The following is a 14251-nucleotide window of genomic DNA, read 5'->3' as shown; positions in this document are numbered from 1 at the left end:
CTGGCTGGGAGAGTGTGCTATGAGCTAGAACCACTAGTTTCCCTTGATAACTAAATGCATCAAGTAATGAAGAATGTCGTGCAATTTCACAAAAACGTGAAAAAGTTTAGGGTAGTTAAAGTTTATAAGTCTGCTGTATCTTTAACGACAGCCAACAATGATGTCACAGTGTTATCGGTGACTAGCTGATGATCTGTTGCTCTTTCAGGAAGACCAGGTTTAAGTGTGTTTTTACACAACATTTTATTTGTTTAATCTACACACTTCCTCAAATATATGCTGCATTCTTTGCTTTATTCCTGTTATGGCTTACATTTGACAGAGAGATTCTATTGATCAGAAAGCTAAGATCGACTGACCTGCAGGAGTAGGCTGATTACATTGTCTTTGCATTCTATGGTAATTTGCTTTATTTGGTGTATGTGAATGCAGATCAATACATATATATTTCTTACCGCGCTTGCTGTCACGTTTGGCAGAGTTTTTGATGATTTGACCCTGCTGGGGGAAAATGTGCCCAATTGTTACCAAACAAAAACTGCCAAGATATGTGAACTATCAAATACATTACATTGCATTTAGCTGACGCTTTTATCCAAAGCGACTTACAATAAGTGCATTCGACCAGGAAGATACAAACTTGAAGAAGACATGAATCATATAAGTACATTAGGTTTCATAGAGCCAAACATTTCAAGTACTACTCAACTGGCTTTAGATACGCCAGTCCTTTATTGGTATATAAGTGCTTTGTTAGCAATTCTTTGTTAGTAATTCTATCGCTCGAAGTGGAGTCGAAAGAGATGAGTTTTCAGTCTGCGCCGGAAGATGTGCAAGCTTTCTGCTGTCCTGATGTCAATGGGGAGCTCATTCCACCATTTTGGAGACAGGATAGCAAACCCACGTGTTTTTGCTGATGGAAACTTGGGTCCCCCTCGCAGTGCGGGTGCAGCGAGTCGTTTGGCTGATGCAGAGCGGAGTGCACGTGCTGGGGTGTACGGTTTAACCATGTCCTGGATGTAGGAAGGGCCAGATCCATTCGCAGCATGGTATGCAAGTACCAATGTTTTGAAGTGGATTTTAGCAATTACTGGAAGCCAGTGAAGGGAGCGGAGGAGCGGCGTGGTGTGGGAAATACATGAATGTGTTTTATCAATCATCATCAGTAATTGTTAAAACAAATTCCTCAGCATAACCTGGACAATAAGAGAGGAGCTGAATGTATTCAGCATCATTATTAATTATCATTGACACCTATGCTGTTCCACTCAAAAGGCCTTCAATGCAAAAAAGAATATAGACTAAAAGTACAATCCCCCCTGAAACTTGGTGGAGAAGAAGAAAGAAAGTAGAAAGAAAGAATATACTGGAAATATTCAAGTACAACTACCTCTACTAGCTCTTAGGTTCAGTAGTGGGACCATATACTTAGTTATTTTCCACCACTGCTGGTAGTTTGTGTGTGTTTTTGTGGTTTCATGATAGACGTAAGCAGGCTGGAATGTCAACAACATGAATCACATAAGTGGGTGTCTCCATACAGGCAGATGTGTTTTGTACAAATCTGCTCACCTTGTTTAACCTCAACACAAAAAAAAACGCTTATTTGACTTTTTGCAAGAAAAATATTGTGTGAGGTCAATGTTATGTTACAGCTTGTTACACTGCCCCCAAGTGGCCAAACAAATCAGTCAATTCAGGTTAAAAAAATTACCTTTATATAGTTTCTCGATTTCCTGTGTATTTGATACACTCCAAACTATTTTTCACTTTATAGGTACCATGGTTCAGTTAAGTAACAGGTTTGGAAAAGCAAAGAAGCAATATATCAAAGAATGACAGTCACACTAGTGGGTGTGTCCATGCAGGCAGGTAACTCATGTCCAAACCTGCTCAGCTTGTCTAGTGCAGTGAAGCAGCTCCACATACCTGCATTTGGAAACTGGATCATTCTGTGCCTGCACTCCTCTCTTTCTAGATCATTTTAGAACAATAGCAGATATGCCTGTCAAAGTATTTTATACCAGCGTCAGCGGCTCCATAGAGGTACAGTGCTGTCTTACTTGTTTGATTGTTTTACTTGTAGTAATTTTTATAGAAGATTACATTTAATAAAAGATTGTCAGAAGTCACGCTGATATGCATACATTTTATTTCTGAATAACTGTAACTGCTCATCATGGCCATTGAAGAAATGTATATTGCAAATCAAAACTTTGTGATAACTTTTAAGTGTAAGGGTTTCACATTAATTTTATATTTATGTAACTGATAAAATACTATCCTTTCCAGATCAAGAAAAAACAGCAAAAAATCTTGGATGTGCTTTCCGCCAAGAAAGTAGAATTTGAAGCTATAGACATTAGTCAGGATTCTAATACCAAGGATGAGATGAGGGAAATGGCAAATGACCCTACGGCTCTACCTCCTCAGATATGCAATGGGAACGAACATTGTGGGGTAAGTCTCACACAGTTACCAAAAGTAATGATAATGTCTGGTGACAATGCAACACCTTCTTGGAACCAACGGAATTACAATTGAATGTTAATCATTTACATGCTAGTGGCACTTGAAAAGAGGAAAAACAATGTGGTAGTCCACAGGGCATATAGACTTAGAAATTAAATAAATATTTACAGTACCACCCAATCACCTAAGATCCACACACACACACACACACACACACACACACACACACACACACACACACACACACACACACACACTTCATTGCATTTAGATTTTGTCTGAGAGGAAGTTGTTCTTGTTTTGAGGGCCGCACCTTGGATCGTTGAAGGTTCCCAAAAAAGATTAAAAGTACAAATTACAGCATAATCTCTCTCAAATATGTATTCATTTTATTAAGATTTCTTTGGAAAATATATAAAGTATATTTTGATATTAATTGCTTCTGTGTTTATTTTCTCTCTTTCTTGCATCTCCACCCTAAAATCCTTAACCCCCAACATCTTTTCTTTCTTTTAGAACTACGAAGCATTTTTGGAGGCAATTGAGAACGAACAGTTGGAGGCGTTTCTCAAGATCTAAAAGGAATGGAGATCTTTGAAAAATACTATTAATATTTCTGTAAACTGTCATTTGATTTGGCAACGTCTGATAATGTTCAGCTAAACATATTTGTCTTCTGAAATGTTTGGAGTTCCATGAATGAAATAAAAAATAATAATAATTTGAACTCTGCTTGTTGCCCTTATTGACACTTTTTCTATGTAAAAGTCTGGTACCAAGTCGTATCGATTTGCACATTTACCAGGGAATTGAGATTAAAGTCGCTGCATTATTCCATATGTATAAACATACAATCGTACGTAGTATTAGCAAAGCAACAGATCACATGACTGGAAGTGTCCCAAAACTTAGAGAAAAAACCCACTTTAGTATAGAATTCTGAGAGTATTTGTCCCAAATATAATTGAATAACTAAATGTAATTGTTGAAAAAGTGGGAACACAGTTAGATTGCAGAGCCATGCATGAACAGAGAATAACATCTATAAAACTGTTCCCCCCCGGTAGACTGTTCCCCCAGGCCACTGGTGTTTGCTGGGAGGCTTTCAGTATATGTGCGTCTCTGGGTGCCACGAAAATAAAAATAAATAGGCTAAGGACCAAACTATATATATATATATATATAAATATCGTATATATATATATGTTGTCTCTCAAATATATATATATATGGGCGGCTATTTTGATGTTAATACTTTTGCACTTTAAGTTAAGTAACAACAACAAATAAAGGACTTTTACTCCACTTTTTCTTTTACACTGTGGTATTTCCATTTGTATAGAAGTAAAAGGGCCTGAGTTTGTCGACCTACAATTATTTAATCATTATTTATTTATTTGTGTAATATTGAACATTGAAACTAAAACAGGCAGCATTCCGGACGACCCTCTAAAGCATGAACGGGGCCTTCTGCTTTTAAAGGAATGTCGCGGAGTTATGACGTCCTCTTTACACGCTGACCGAGAGGAGGACAGGGTACGTTTCTCCCACTACCGGCACAATCTAAAGGATTTATCAAACATCTTGATATATAAAGTCATCACCATGAACCGTTTATGTTTAATAACAACTATTCTTTCATTTTTGTTCTGTATTTCAGATCTTTATATCCAACATCCATCGATAATCAACAATGGCCGAGGAAGGGTGAGCATAATTATATTCTTCTATCTGTCGCTAACCAACAAAGCGAGGGATTTCTAACAAAAACTGTTCTTACTCTCTGTGAAAAGTGGTGATGGAGGGGCTGAAACTTAAAATTATTTTTGAGAACATGTCGCCCACACTTGTGCGGTTATAAATGTTAGTTGTAGTCTATTGTTTTGCCGAAGCTACCGCTAGCTGCCTAGCTTAGCAACATGTACACTTATACTGTGAGGTGATAAGACCAACATTTTTCTGCGTGTGCAGCAGTTGTCAAGTGTAGAGATGGCTAAAAAACAAAAGTTGAACGTGGTTATGTTTTGATCAGCTCTTGCTATGCTAACATATTTTACCATTGAATTTGCCATGTTACTTGGCAAGTCAGTAGCTGCATAATTATTAAAACATAACCCCAGTTCCCCTTTAACCTGAAGTACCCTGTCTGCAAAGGCTCGAATCGGTGCACTTTAATATCACAAGCAAAAGTGGCTAAAGCCAAATGTAATACGATATCAACGCATTTGGACTTCATTGTGACGCAATGGCTATTTTAAAAAGTCAAGGTTTGTAGAAATGCACTGAATGCTTACATTTAGCCTGTTAGTTTTTATTTTCAGGCTCTTGTTTTATTCCATGCTGAACTTGCACCAGACAGGGATTATATTATCCATCCCACTTAAATGGTCAGCTGTCCTCAGGCATGCAATGAAATGCTCAGTGTGCTATTCCCACTTTTTAAGAGAGTTCTCTGGCGCTTGAATGATGACTTTCTTTCTTTTGTCGGATACCCCTTCTCTCTACAATGAGTGAGAACCCTGTTCTGACAACGCCAGAAGCTCAACTGAAATCTGCTAATCTATAAATCCTGTTTTGCTCGAAAAAAACTCAAAACAATTCTGTTTTTAGTAGCGTCCCTGCTGCAGTCCCTGCTGGAGGTGCTGCTGGAGGTATTTCGACGGGTGTGATGGATGTCAACACTGCTCTCCCTGAAGTGCTCAAGACCGCACTCATCCACGATGGCCTCGCCCGTGGTATCCGTGAGGCTGCCAAGGCCCTGGACAAGTATGTTTAATTTTAATTTAGTTACCTTTTTTAAAAATGTGGTTTCGTCCTTGAATGCATCCTTGATGACACCCTGGCTCCCTCTACTGAACCTTTTGTGTGGATGCCTGCCAATGTTACCCAATTTTTGTCTTGATGTGCCACACATGTGTTAATGTTGCCTTTGCTGCAAACTAAATCATGTTTGTTTTTTTCAGGCGTCAAGCCCATCTCTGTGCCCTTGCAGGCAACTGTGATGAGCCCACATACGTCAAGCTGGTGGAGGCCCTCTGTGCGGAGCATCAGATCAACCTGATAAAGGTAACAAGGCTGCTCATAACCGACTGATCAAGTATCTGGTTTGGGAAATTCACATGAACAAATGCAAAGGAGATGTGAAATGGTCCTTTTGGCGGTGCAGCAAGAGTACACATTGCTGCCGTTATGTTGAAAAAATAAATTATAATTACACCTCATTGTTTATCAGGAATGACTCAAGTTAAAATACGCTGTTGAACCTTATTTCAGGTTGATGACAACAAGAAGCTCGGCGAGTGGGTCGGTCTGTGCAAGATCGACCGTGAGGGCAAACCCCGTAAGATTGTGGGCTGCAGCTGTGTGGTGGTCAAGGTAAATGATGCGGTTCACTTCATTTTTTGCCTACATTCAAGAAAAACAAACAGAATAGACTCTACATATTCCTGCTAAATATACACAATATATCTGCCAGACAAGTGCAGCTGCTGTGCTTTGTGCCATGCAGCTGTTGTTTAAAAACATCTGGCCAAATGAATGCCAGGGTACGAGCCCCGTCGTCTAACTGTGGTGTCTGGGGTCCCTAAGAATGGCAACAAATAGTAACGAATGGAAACCAGCACCATGATTGATGGGTCATGACTGACTTACCTCGTAGTTTGCTGTTTATACCAATCAACCTGTATATTAATTTCTAGTGTTTATTTGAATGGGCGGCAATGATTCCCATAATGGGAGGAGCATATGTTGAACATTCCTTCAAAATGTCTATAGATGCAGGTAAATGTAATGACTGAGTAAGCTATAATGTTTTTTCCTAAAAGTACATACACTTATGGAAATTAAATGGTCTTGAATGCCTTTACAGTGATTCTGTCCTGTCACGTGTTGCTCAGCTTACTGTAATTTTTAGCAGAGCCTAACAGGTGTGTTTTTGGGGCTAGACTTTTGAGTACTATATAAACTAATGCTCAGTTTTACCACTATTATTCACACTGTGTTTAGGTGGGTAAGACTGAATGTAGATATCCCTTGACCCAACAAGGCCCTCAACACATCTTGACACATGACTGATGATATCGCTTCCACGGTTATTTATAGCTTAGTCTTTATCTTAATCTGCTCATCTCAAACTGTACTTTTCTGTTTACAGGACTACGGCAAGGAGTCTCAAGCCAAGGATGTGATTGAGGAATACTTCAAAGGCAAAAAATAAAATGTCAATAAAAAGTGAAAATTATGCAGTTGTCTGAAGTGTTCCTTTTTCCAGACAAGTCTCACCCAAACTAAACGCTGGCAGTGATATTAAATTGGTCTGTCCAAAGTTCTCCTATTATGCTATTTTTAGGCATAGGCCTATATTATGGGTATTGGATATATAATAACACATCTGATATGTTTTGCTCAAAATACCAAACTGATTATGCATTTTAGACATCCCTCATATCCCTCTATTTCAGGCCTGTTAGAGAACTGCAGGTTCGGGGTCCTTAGCTTGAAAAAAGAGGGCAAGCTAATGCCTGCTCAGAATTATACCGACAGATATAGCTACATTCTGGATCAGCGCCGCTGTACCCCTGTTTTTAGAGATTTGGGTACGGAGGAAAAGATGGTTTTGTGAATTCCCTGACACACCGGGGACACATATTTATGTATAAAAGACATGATAGGTCCCTTAAAGTGCAGTGTTTAATGCACAAACCCTGACATAATGGTGCTCTATTTTCTAAGATTATTTGGGTGGACAGTTTATAAGAAAGTTGTGTCTAAAACTTATTCAAATAACTGCTGGGTCCCCGGGGTTAACACGGAATGATGTTGATTGCTCCAAAGGTTGGTGAGTTAATCAAACCGCAAATATGAACAGCATACTGCAAATGTAATTTTCAATAATGAGCAGCACTACCTGTACATGCATGTCGGATCAGTTTAAAAGGAAAGACGAGATGCATAGGTCATTTGTATAAGTTTTCTCCTTTATATCTACATACATAGACATTTCTGAATAAAGAAAAGACATTCAAACACATTAAGGCACAACACATCATGACGCACATCCTCAATTCCCCTGCCCAAACAATTACAAAAATCCAGAGTGGAGAAAAAAAACAAAGACCCCAAAAATGCATTTCATTTCCTTCACAAAAACATCCACCACTGCCCTTAAGTTTATTGTAAATAATTTACACAAGTTTCTGATGCAGGCTCCATTGTGTTGTGATTATTATACCACCAGGAAGAAAACACTTAGAAAAAAAAGCAGCTGTTAACCCCGCACACAGAATGCCTGTACAGAGAAGCCCTCGTGGTTTGAAGATCCTCCCAGGTGACCCTCAGCAGGCCTGAGACTAGTCTGGCTGCCCTCCATCAAACCAAACATCCTCCCAGGCCAAGGGAGGCATTGAGCCTTTACAGGCTTCCAGTCAGCTGCAGGGACAGTAGAGGGGGGGGGGTTTCACAGCGGTCTGTTCGCAGCATAGGGGCCACAGGGGCTGAGCTGGGTATTCGAGACACCTCTTAAGCCCACTGTTCAGTTCTTTACCTCCTTTCACCTCTTCTTAAGACCGTTCAGAGTTTGTAAATCCAGACGTTCAACAAGACAAAAAAAAAATCACAAAAACGGTTGCAGTGTATTGTTTGTTCTTAAATAGTTATACAAAAGAAGGGGGCTGACCATGTCCACGGTAACATTGCATGAGTCCATATTGCTATAATAGTTACAGGTACTCAAACTCCAGTGCTTGGTGTAGTGCCAGCAGGTCAGAGTGGCTGGATATCCTCCAGAAAGGCATGTTGTGCTGTGGAGTGAACACACATAATTAGAACCAACAGTACTGTTAGCAGAGCTGCACACCGCCACCTAAACTCATGCAAGCTACACTACAGTAGCTTGTAGCTGCTTGCTTTGCAAAAGCACTGCAAACGAAATCCATGCAATCATAAGGCTTAAAGGAAGAGTTCAGCATTTGGAGACATTTACTAATCTGCTCTTGTGCTGAGAGTTAATTGAGATAGAAAGATAATAATAACTCTTATATCAATAAGGCTACAGCTGTGCCCTTAGCTTAGCATTACAACAACATTGATACACAGTTAACTGCACTATATGCTAAGCTAACTGTTGGTAGCATTATGTTTAAGGGGCAGAGATTGATATTATTCTTCTCATCTAACTCTCAGCAGGAAAGTGATTGTGATCTTTTCCAATAATGTCAAACTTCTCCTTTAACAATCCCAGCACCAACAATGAAACCCAAAGCTGGAGGAAAGATGGGATTTATATTTTCACTTTAGGAAATATGTCCTAGATTGTCAATATGTGTCATATTTCTTTGTTGGGATATAGCTTTTCTACTCGAGTACCAATGAAAAAAGACTTCGCACACCACTGGATAAAAAAACAGCATTATTGCGCTTAACAAATCACATTGTTCAAATCATTGTGTACATTTCGGAGCCATTCATGTCAAATGTGACACACATTAAGTTGAATTATAGCTGCAGGTGGCTCACGAATTTGGTATATTTGACTTCCAAAAGTAGGTCCAAAATGTACACTTGCCAAGCCTTAGTCTCAAATTGTCACCCTGACAATCAAAAGTCACCTGCCACTTCATAAAATAGGAAAAAGCAAGAGCAAGTAGAACAGAAAAAAAGTAACACAAATCCTCTACAGCAAAGAAAGGCAGGCTTCTTCCAATCAGAGCTCACACTGTGTGGAGTAGGCGGGGTCACGGTGAGGTTGCGGGTCCATTACCTTTTTGGCCGCCTGCTCCTCTTCCACACCGTCCCCAATTACAACATACACTACTTTCCTGCCAAACCTTTGCATTATGCGTTCAAAGCAACTCTCTTTTCCTGCAAAAAAACAAATAAACAAAGGGGGGAGGAAGGAGGGTCACAAGGTCAGAGGGGTCAACGTTTTGAAGTCGTTTGTTTACCTGGCTGGCCGCATGCTCTTCATCCTTCCCATCGCCAATCACAACATATGTAATGTTAGTGCCAAAGCGGGAGACTATACGTTCAAAACAGCTCTCTTTGCCTGGAGACAAACAAATGGCTTTCACAGGTTTTTCCTTAGTGGTCGGAATGGGAATTAAAGACATAAAAAATCTGAGCTGTATGCATCAAGGTTGACACACACACACACACACACACACACACACACACACACACACACACACACACACACACACACACACACACACACATTCAGATAAATATAATATCTGGTTGCCACAACATTTTTCCGACTGATGTAGGTCACACCCCATGCTAACCTTTAGCCTTCCTCCTATACATATACAGCGCTAATTGCATTTAGAGTAATTCCATATGCAAAGTATCCATGAGTCTACGTGATCCGGCGTTTGACCTGAAACACTTGTGTCCTAAACATCAGGCAGTTGTCATGGTTTCCACATTGCTACGTCCGTTTGAATCAAGGCGCCGTGGGGGTTGAACTGGGTGTAACATTAGCTCACAAGCACACACACACTTGGCTTTGAGTTTTGTTTCCTGGATGTTTTGGCTCTCTAACTCCATTTCTAATCCGAGTTGTTTTGTTTTCTTGATGTCTGGTTGAATAGGATTTAGTGTTGGCCACAGTTGCGGTACATTGGCGTAACCAGTTGCGTTTTCTCCTGCTAACGGACTCCATTCAGAAAGTGGGCATCTGGCCTGGAAGATCCCACAAGTGTTGGAGATGTTCAAGAGCAGGACTTCATGTGATGTGAGGATGGATTTGTTGTTTAGGTCAGTGTGAGCTGGAGTAAAAGGGCTGCAGTCGAACTAAGCATTTAGCCAGGGGATGATGTCATTATTAAGTAATTATACATCGGGGGTGTTGATAGGCACAATTATCTCCTTTTCACAGCGTAGAGTGGACAATCCATTACGGAAGACAAGGAGTGTATTGCGTCCATTAAATCCTTGCATCAGTAACATTTAATTCATCATACCATTCATTCATCAATAACATCCATTGTTGTCGTTTATTGTAAACTATGGAATAAGGAAAAGACGGATGTAGGCCTAACCCTTCTTCATTCTATCAGTGAAAGTGATTCAAATAATGCATTGTTGATAATCTTGAAATAAACCTTCTAAATCATTTTAATCGGAGGATGTATGTGGTCTCATGCTGGTCCAAAGAGTTAGCATTACTCACAGGTATTTTCAGTTTTGAATCACAAGCGCTATGTCACTTATGTTTAAATTGCGGTTCATTATAATTTGTATTAAATCATTAAATTCAAAGTACATAGAAATATGTGTAAATAATACAGTGTCACTGAGATAACCCATTCGAAACACTGAAGACTTTCTAATTAATTTGTTTCAATGTGCAAGAGAAAACAATGTTAGTAGCCTAGCTGTGTAGTTATTGGTGTACTTAAATATGGATTTTATGTATTGGAATTTGTAATCACTTCAGGGGACATTACATTGACTTACATGCATTTCCTGGAGACTTATCCTAACCTTAACCATAACCAACACATGCCTAACCCTAACCCTTACCCTTAACCTAACCCTTACCCTAATCCTAACCTTCACCCTAAAATGAATGATTCCCCTCATGGGGACCTCCAATTTGTCCCCATAAGGGAGGCGAGTCCCCACACGTGACTGTGTAAACAGATTAAGGTCCCCACAAGTATAGTAATGCTAGGACACACACACACACACCATATAATATAAAACAAACTATAACTCAAACAATCCTAACCAGCCGCTCAATGAACCTGAGCCAAACTAAAGCAATTATATCATAACAAGGAACAGGATATCTGGACTACATGGAGTAGATGAAGAAACATCAAAAATAATGGACAGAACAGAATGCATGTGACCTTAAATACAATACATCAAATATATAGTCAGCTACTATTTAGTTACTCCAATTCTACATTCAATTTATTTTCATCCTTATTGGATTATTACCTAGAAGTGAATGAACGTGTGTGTGCACCAGTGTTTGTGTCTTACCTATTTTCGTTGCACTGTAAATGTTCTCCACGGGGAAAACAGATCCCAGACTATATAAGAGAACTTTAGCCAGCGCTGGTATGAGCTGCGTTGTGGTCACCATCACGTTTACACAGTTACTCCTGAGGAACACACAAACGGAGAGCAGACCGTGTAAAGCTGGGTCATGAGTAAATGTACTTTGATGCTGAATATGGATTAGTTCCCACGCTCTAAATCTTAACCTTTTAAACAAACAGAGAGGAGGATTAGAGCGATAACAGTCTGTGTGATGTGAAATATGTCACAAAATGGCACCTGGAGCTGATGATGGATAGCGACTTGAGTGCGTGGGTGAGCCAGGAGTCAGTCAGACCCTCCACCTCGGCTCTGAGCTGCAGCCAGGCGTCTCTTTTAGCGGGACCCAGCAGGCCTAAAACACAGCATGATATTCAGTAACCCCTCGCAGCTTTAAGCATCACACACACCGGTATAAAGCATCACACACACCGGTATAAAGCATCACACACACCGGTATAAAGCATCACACATGTATCAGGAAAGGTACAAACACAGTAAGCTAAGTCTATGGTCTACTTTAGTGTCAATACATCTCAGGAGGAAACACTGAATATATCCTTCACGAAACCCTAAAATTGGTCAAATAAAAATCATTATTTTATTAGGAATAAGCTAAATGTATAGTCCAACAGCAGCTTTGTTTTTGATCTCTGCTTTCATTAAACCCACATTTTGAAAACAGATATAAACACTTGTGCACTGCAGCCTTTATCATATTTATGTACATGTACAGTTTGCAAATACTGTAATGTCATGCCCACTAGTATATATTTAATACTTGTTTCCAGATCGTGGCTTCCCATTCCATGTTTAATCTCTGTTTTCTGTCTTTGAATAATCTTCCCTTGAATGCCTTTAGAGGAGGTTTCCTCAAATTCAGCTATACTATAAGATACATTAAATTGTTTTATAATAACTTTGATACCATGTTTACATATATATGTAGCAGCCGCATTTAAGTTTATTTTGTTTTGATTTATTTGGAAACTTTATTAATGCATTTTTCTGTTTTTAGAGAGGTGCGCTTTGCTCAGGTGAAGGGGGCGGGGCTAAAGCTTTAAATTGGAGGTGCGGGAGGGCAGCAGGCAGCAGCAATACCGTCATTGACACACAGACGCAACCTTAGACGGATTATTAGGATCTGCTGTTTAAGTTTACGTTGAATATTGTTTTCGTATTTTGTTTGCTGGAAACAAACGTTGAAAAGCAACCAAACGTCCAGTGGATTTTGTACTGCGAGTCTGACACTGCTTCCCAGCCCCAAGCTCTACATGTGGCCAAGAACAATAACTTTTAAGGTATTGAGTTACAAGACAAGCTTTTTAGGATTTTGGCCACTACAATATATATATATGTATAACAAGGTATTCTCCCCCTCTCTATCAGCCTTTGGTCTGTCCCTCGTGTCCAGTATTCCCGTCAGATTGGCTTACCCCCCACATTGTTTTTGTACGAGCTATACAACTCTTTGACCCGTCGGTAGCGGAAGGCCAGTTTCCTCATCCAGTCGACCCCACCGCGGACCCCCGTAGCCAGGCACAGGTTGGCACTGGTTGCAGCTGCATGGAAGCCATCAGTTGCAAAACTGTAAGTACTGTCAATAATAATGATATGTTTTATTTGAAAAATCTCCTCTGGTAGAACAAATGGTTATTTTCAGTATTCAAATATTTCTTTTTAAGAATGCAATTCAGTACCATCTTTAAAATGCAAAGCAAAAATATAGGTGACTGTTATTTTTGATAAATGGATGTTACCAACATTACAAAATGTAAGCCAAATTAAAGAATAATAATAAAACAAATTCAATAACATCAACAGTGTTAACATCATACTTATTATTGTTTAAATAAATGTGAATTGTTGAATGCCTACCTTAAGTCCTGGCCATTGTCGTCTGATGACACGTCATCAATGTGTACTTGATCACACTCCTGTGCACACAAAGAACATATTATTAATTCCACGCAGGATAAATACAAAAACAGATGCTAAGCTAAGTGACTAAAATAAACTAGTGTGCTATATACATACATTATAAGAATTTGCTATTACAAATGAAGCATGAAAATATAAATGTAAAATGTACTGAATGCTATACATAGCAACCTACACTGAACAAAAAATATAAACGCAACACTTTTGTTTTTGCTCCCATTTTTCATGAGATGAACTCAAAGATCTAAAACATTTTCTATATACACAAAATAACAATTTCTCTCAAATATTATTTAATATTTCAGATTCACAAATCTGAAAAGATCTGTGATAGTGAGCACTTCTCCTTTGCCGAGATAATCCATCCCACCTCACAGGTGTGGCATATCAAGATGCTGATTAGACAGCATGATTATTGCACGGGTGTGCCTTAGGCTGGCCACAATAAAAGGCCACTCTGAAACATGCATTTTTGCTTTATTGGGGGGGTCTGGGGGGGTCCGAATACCAGTCAGTATCTGGTGTGAGGGTTAGGATTAGGGTTAGGGTTAGGGTAATGTTGTGAATCGAGTGGATATGTCTTCCTCATGGACAGAGTTAACATGTGATTTGTCCTGCAAATGTACAAATGTCTTCTCAATGGAAATGTTACGTCCACTTTCAATGCAAAGTCCCTGCTACTGGCAGGACAAATTTGAAAAACTGTACTTACGCGCATTCACCACCTGGGGGTGCTCTGTGCAGGTGTCTTGGTCAAAATGTGGTATTGGTCTGTCTATTGGTCTCAAAA

The 14251-nt window shown here is 39.5% G+C and overlaps 3 protein-coding genes across 12 annotated transcripts in view; 2 read left to right on the top strand and 1 right to left on the bottom strand.

Annotated features, from left to right (window-relative positions):
• The first annotated feature begins 1895 nt into the window (after positions 1–1895).
• LOC104957811 (SH3 domain-binding glutamic acid-rich-like protein 3) lies at positions 1896–3199 on the top strand. Its single transcript, XM_010785484.1, has 3 exons — positions 1896–2046; positions 2293–2460; positions 2989–3199. Exons 1-3 carry the CDS (start codon positions 2002–2004, stop codon positions 3049–3051), a joined length of 276 nt encoding a protein of 91 aa, XP_010783786.1. The 5' UTR covers positions 1896–2001; the 3' UTR covers positions 3052–3199.
• A 751-nt stretch (positions 3200–3950) lies between these two features.
• On the top strand, positions 3951–6712 carry rps12 (ribosomal protein S12). Its single transcript, XM_010785483.1, has 6 exons — positions 3951–4008; positions 4133–4179; positions 5083–5238; positions 5436–5538; positions 5746–5847; positions 6626–6712. The coding sequence occupies exons 2-6, from the start codon at positions 4166–4168 to the stop codon at positions 6686–6688; spliced, it is 438 nt and encodes a 145-aa protein (XP_010783785.1). The 5' UTR covers positions 3951–4008; positions 4133–4165; the 3' UTR covers positions 6689–6712.
• Positions 6713–7427: 715 nt separating this feature from the next.
• eya4 (EYA transcriptional coactivator and phosphatase 4) overlaps positions 7428–14251 on the bottom strand; it is a 50514-nt gene continuing 43690 nt past the window's right edge. For 4 of the 10 annotated variants that reach the window (XM_010785473.1, XM_010785477.1, XM_010785481.1 and 1 more), the window contains 6 exons: positions 13399–13457; positions 12957–13117; positions 11761–11875; positions 11464–11585; positions 9184–9330; positions 7428–8270 (listed from right to left, as the gene is read on the bottom strand). In XM_010785473.1, the coding sequence (XP_010783775.1) occupies positions 8233–8270; positions 9184–9330; positions 11464–11585; positions 11761–11875; positions 12957–13117; positions 13399–13457 (642 nt within the window). In that variant the 3' untranslated portion in view covers positions 7428–8232. Of the gene's footprint in view, positions 8271–9183; positions 9331–9413; positions 9515–11463; positions 11586–11760; positions 11876–12956; positions 13118–13398; positions 13458–14251 lie in introns of those variants that run through there. The other 6 variants (XM_010785475.1, XM_010785482.1, XM_010785474.1 and 3 more) reach the window with 4 other exon arrangements.

Source organism: Notothenia coriiceps, unplaced genomic scaffold (genome assembly GCF_000735185.1).
Source record: "Notothenia coriiceps isolate Sejong01 unplaced genomic scaffold, NC01 NC01_scaffold00027765, whole genome shotgun sequence".
Classification (NCBI taxonomy): domain Eukaryota; kingdom Metazoa; phylum Chordata; class Actinopteri; order Perciformes; family Nototheniidae; genus Notothenia; species Notothenia coriiceps.
This window is presented reverse-complemented; position numbering and strand designations above follow the sequence as displayed.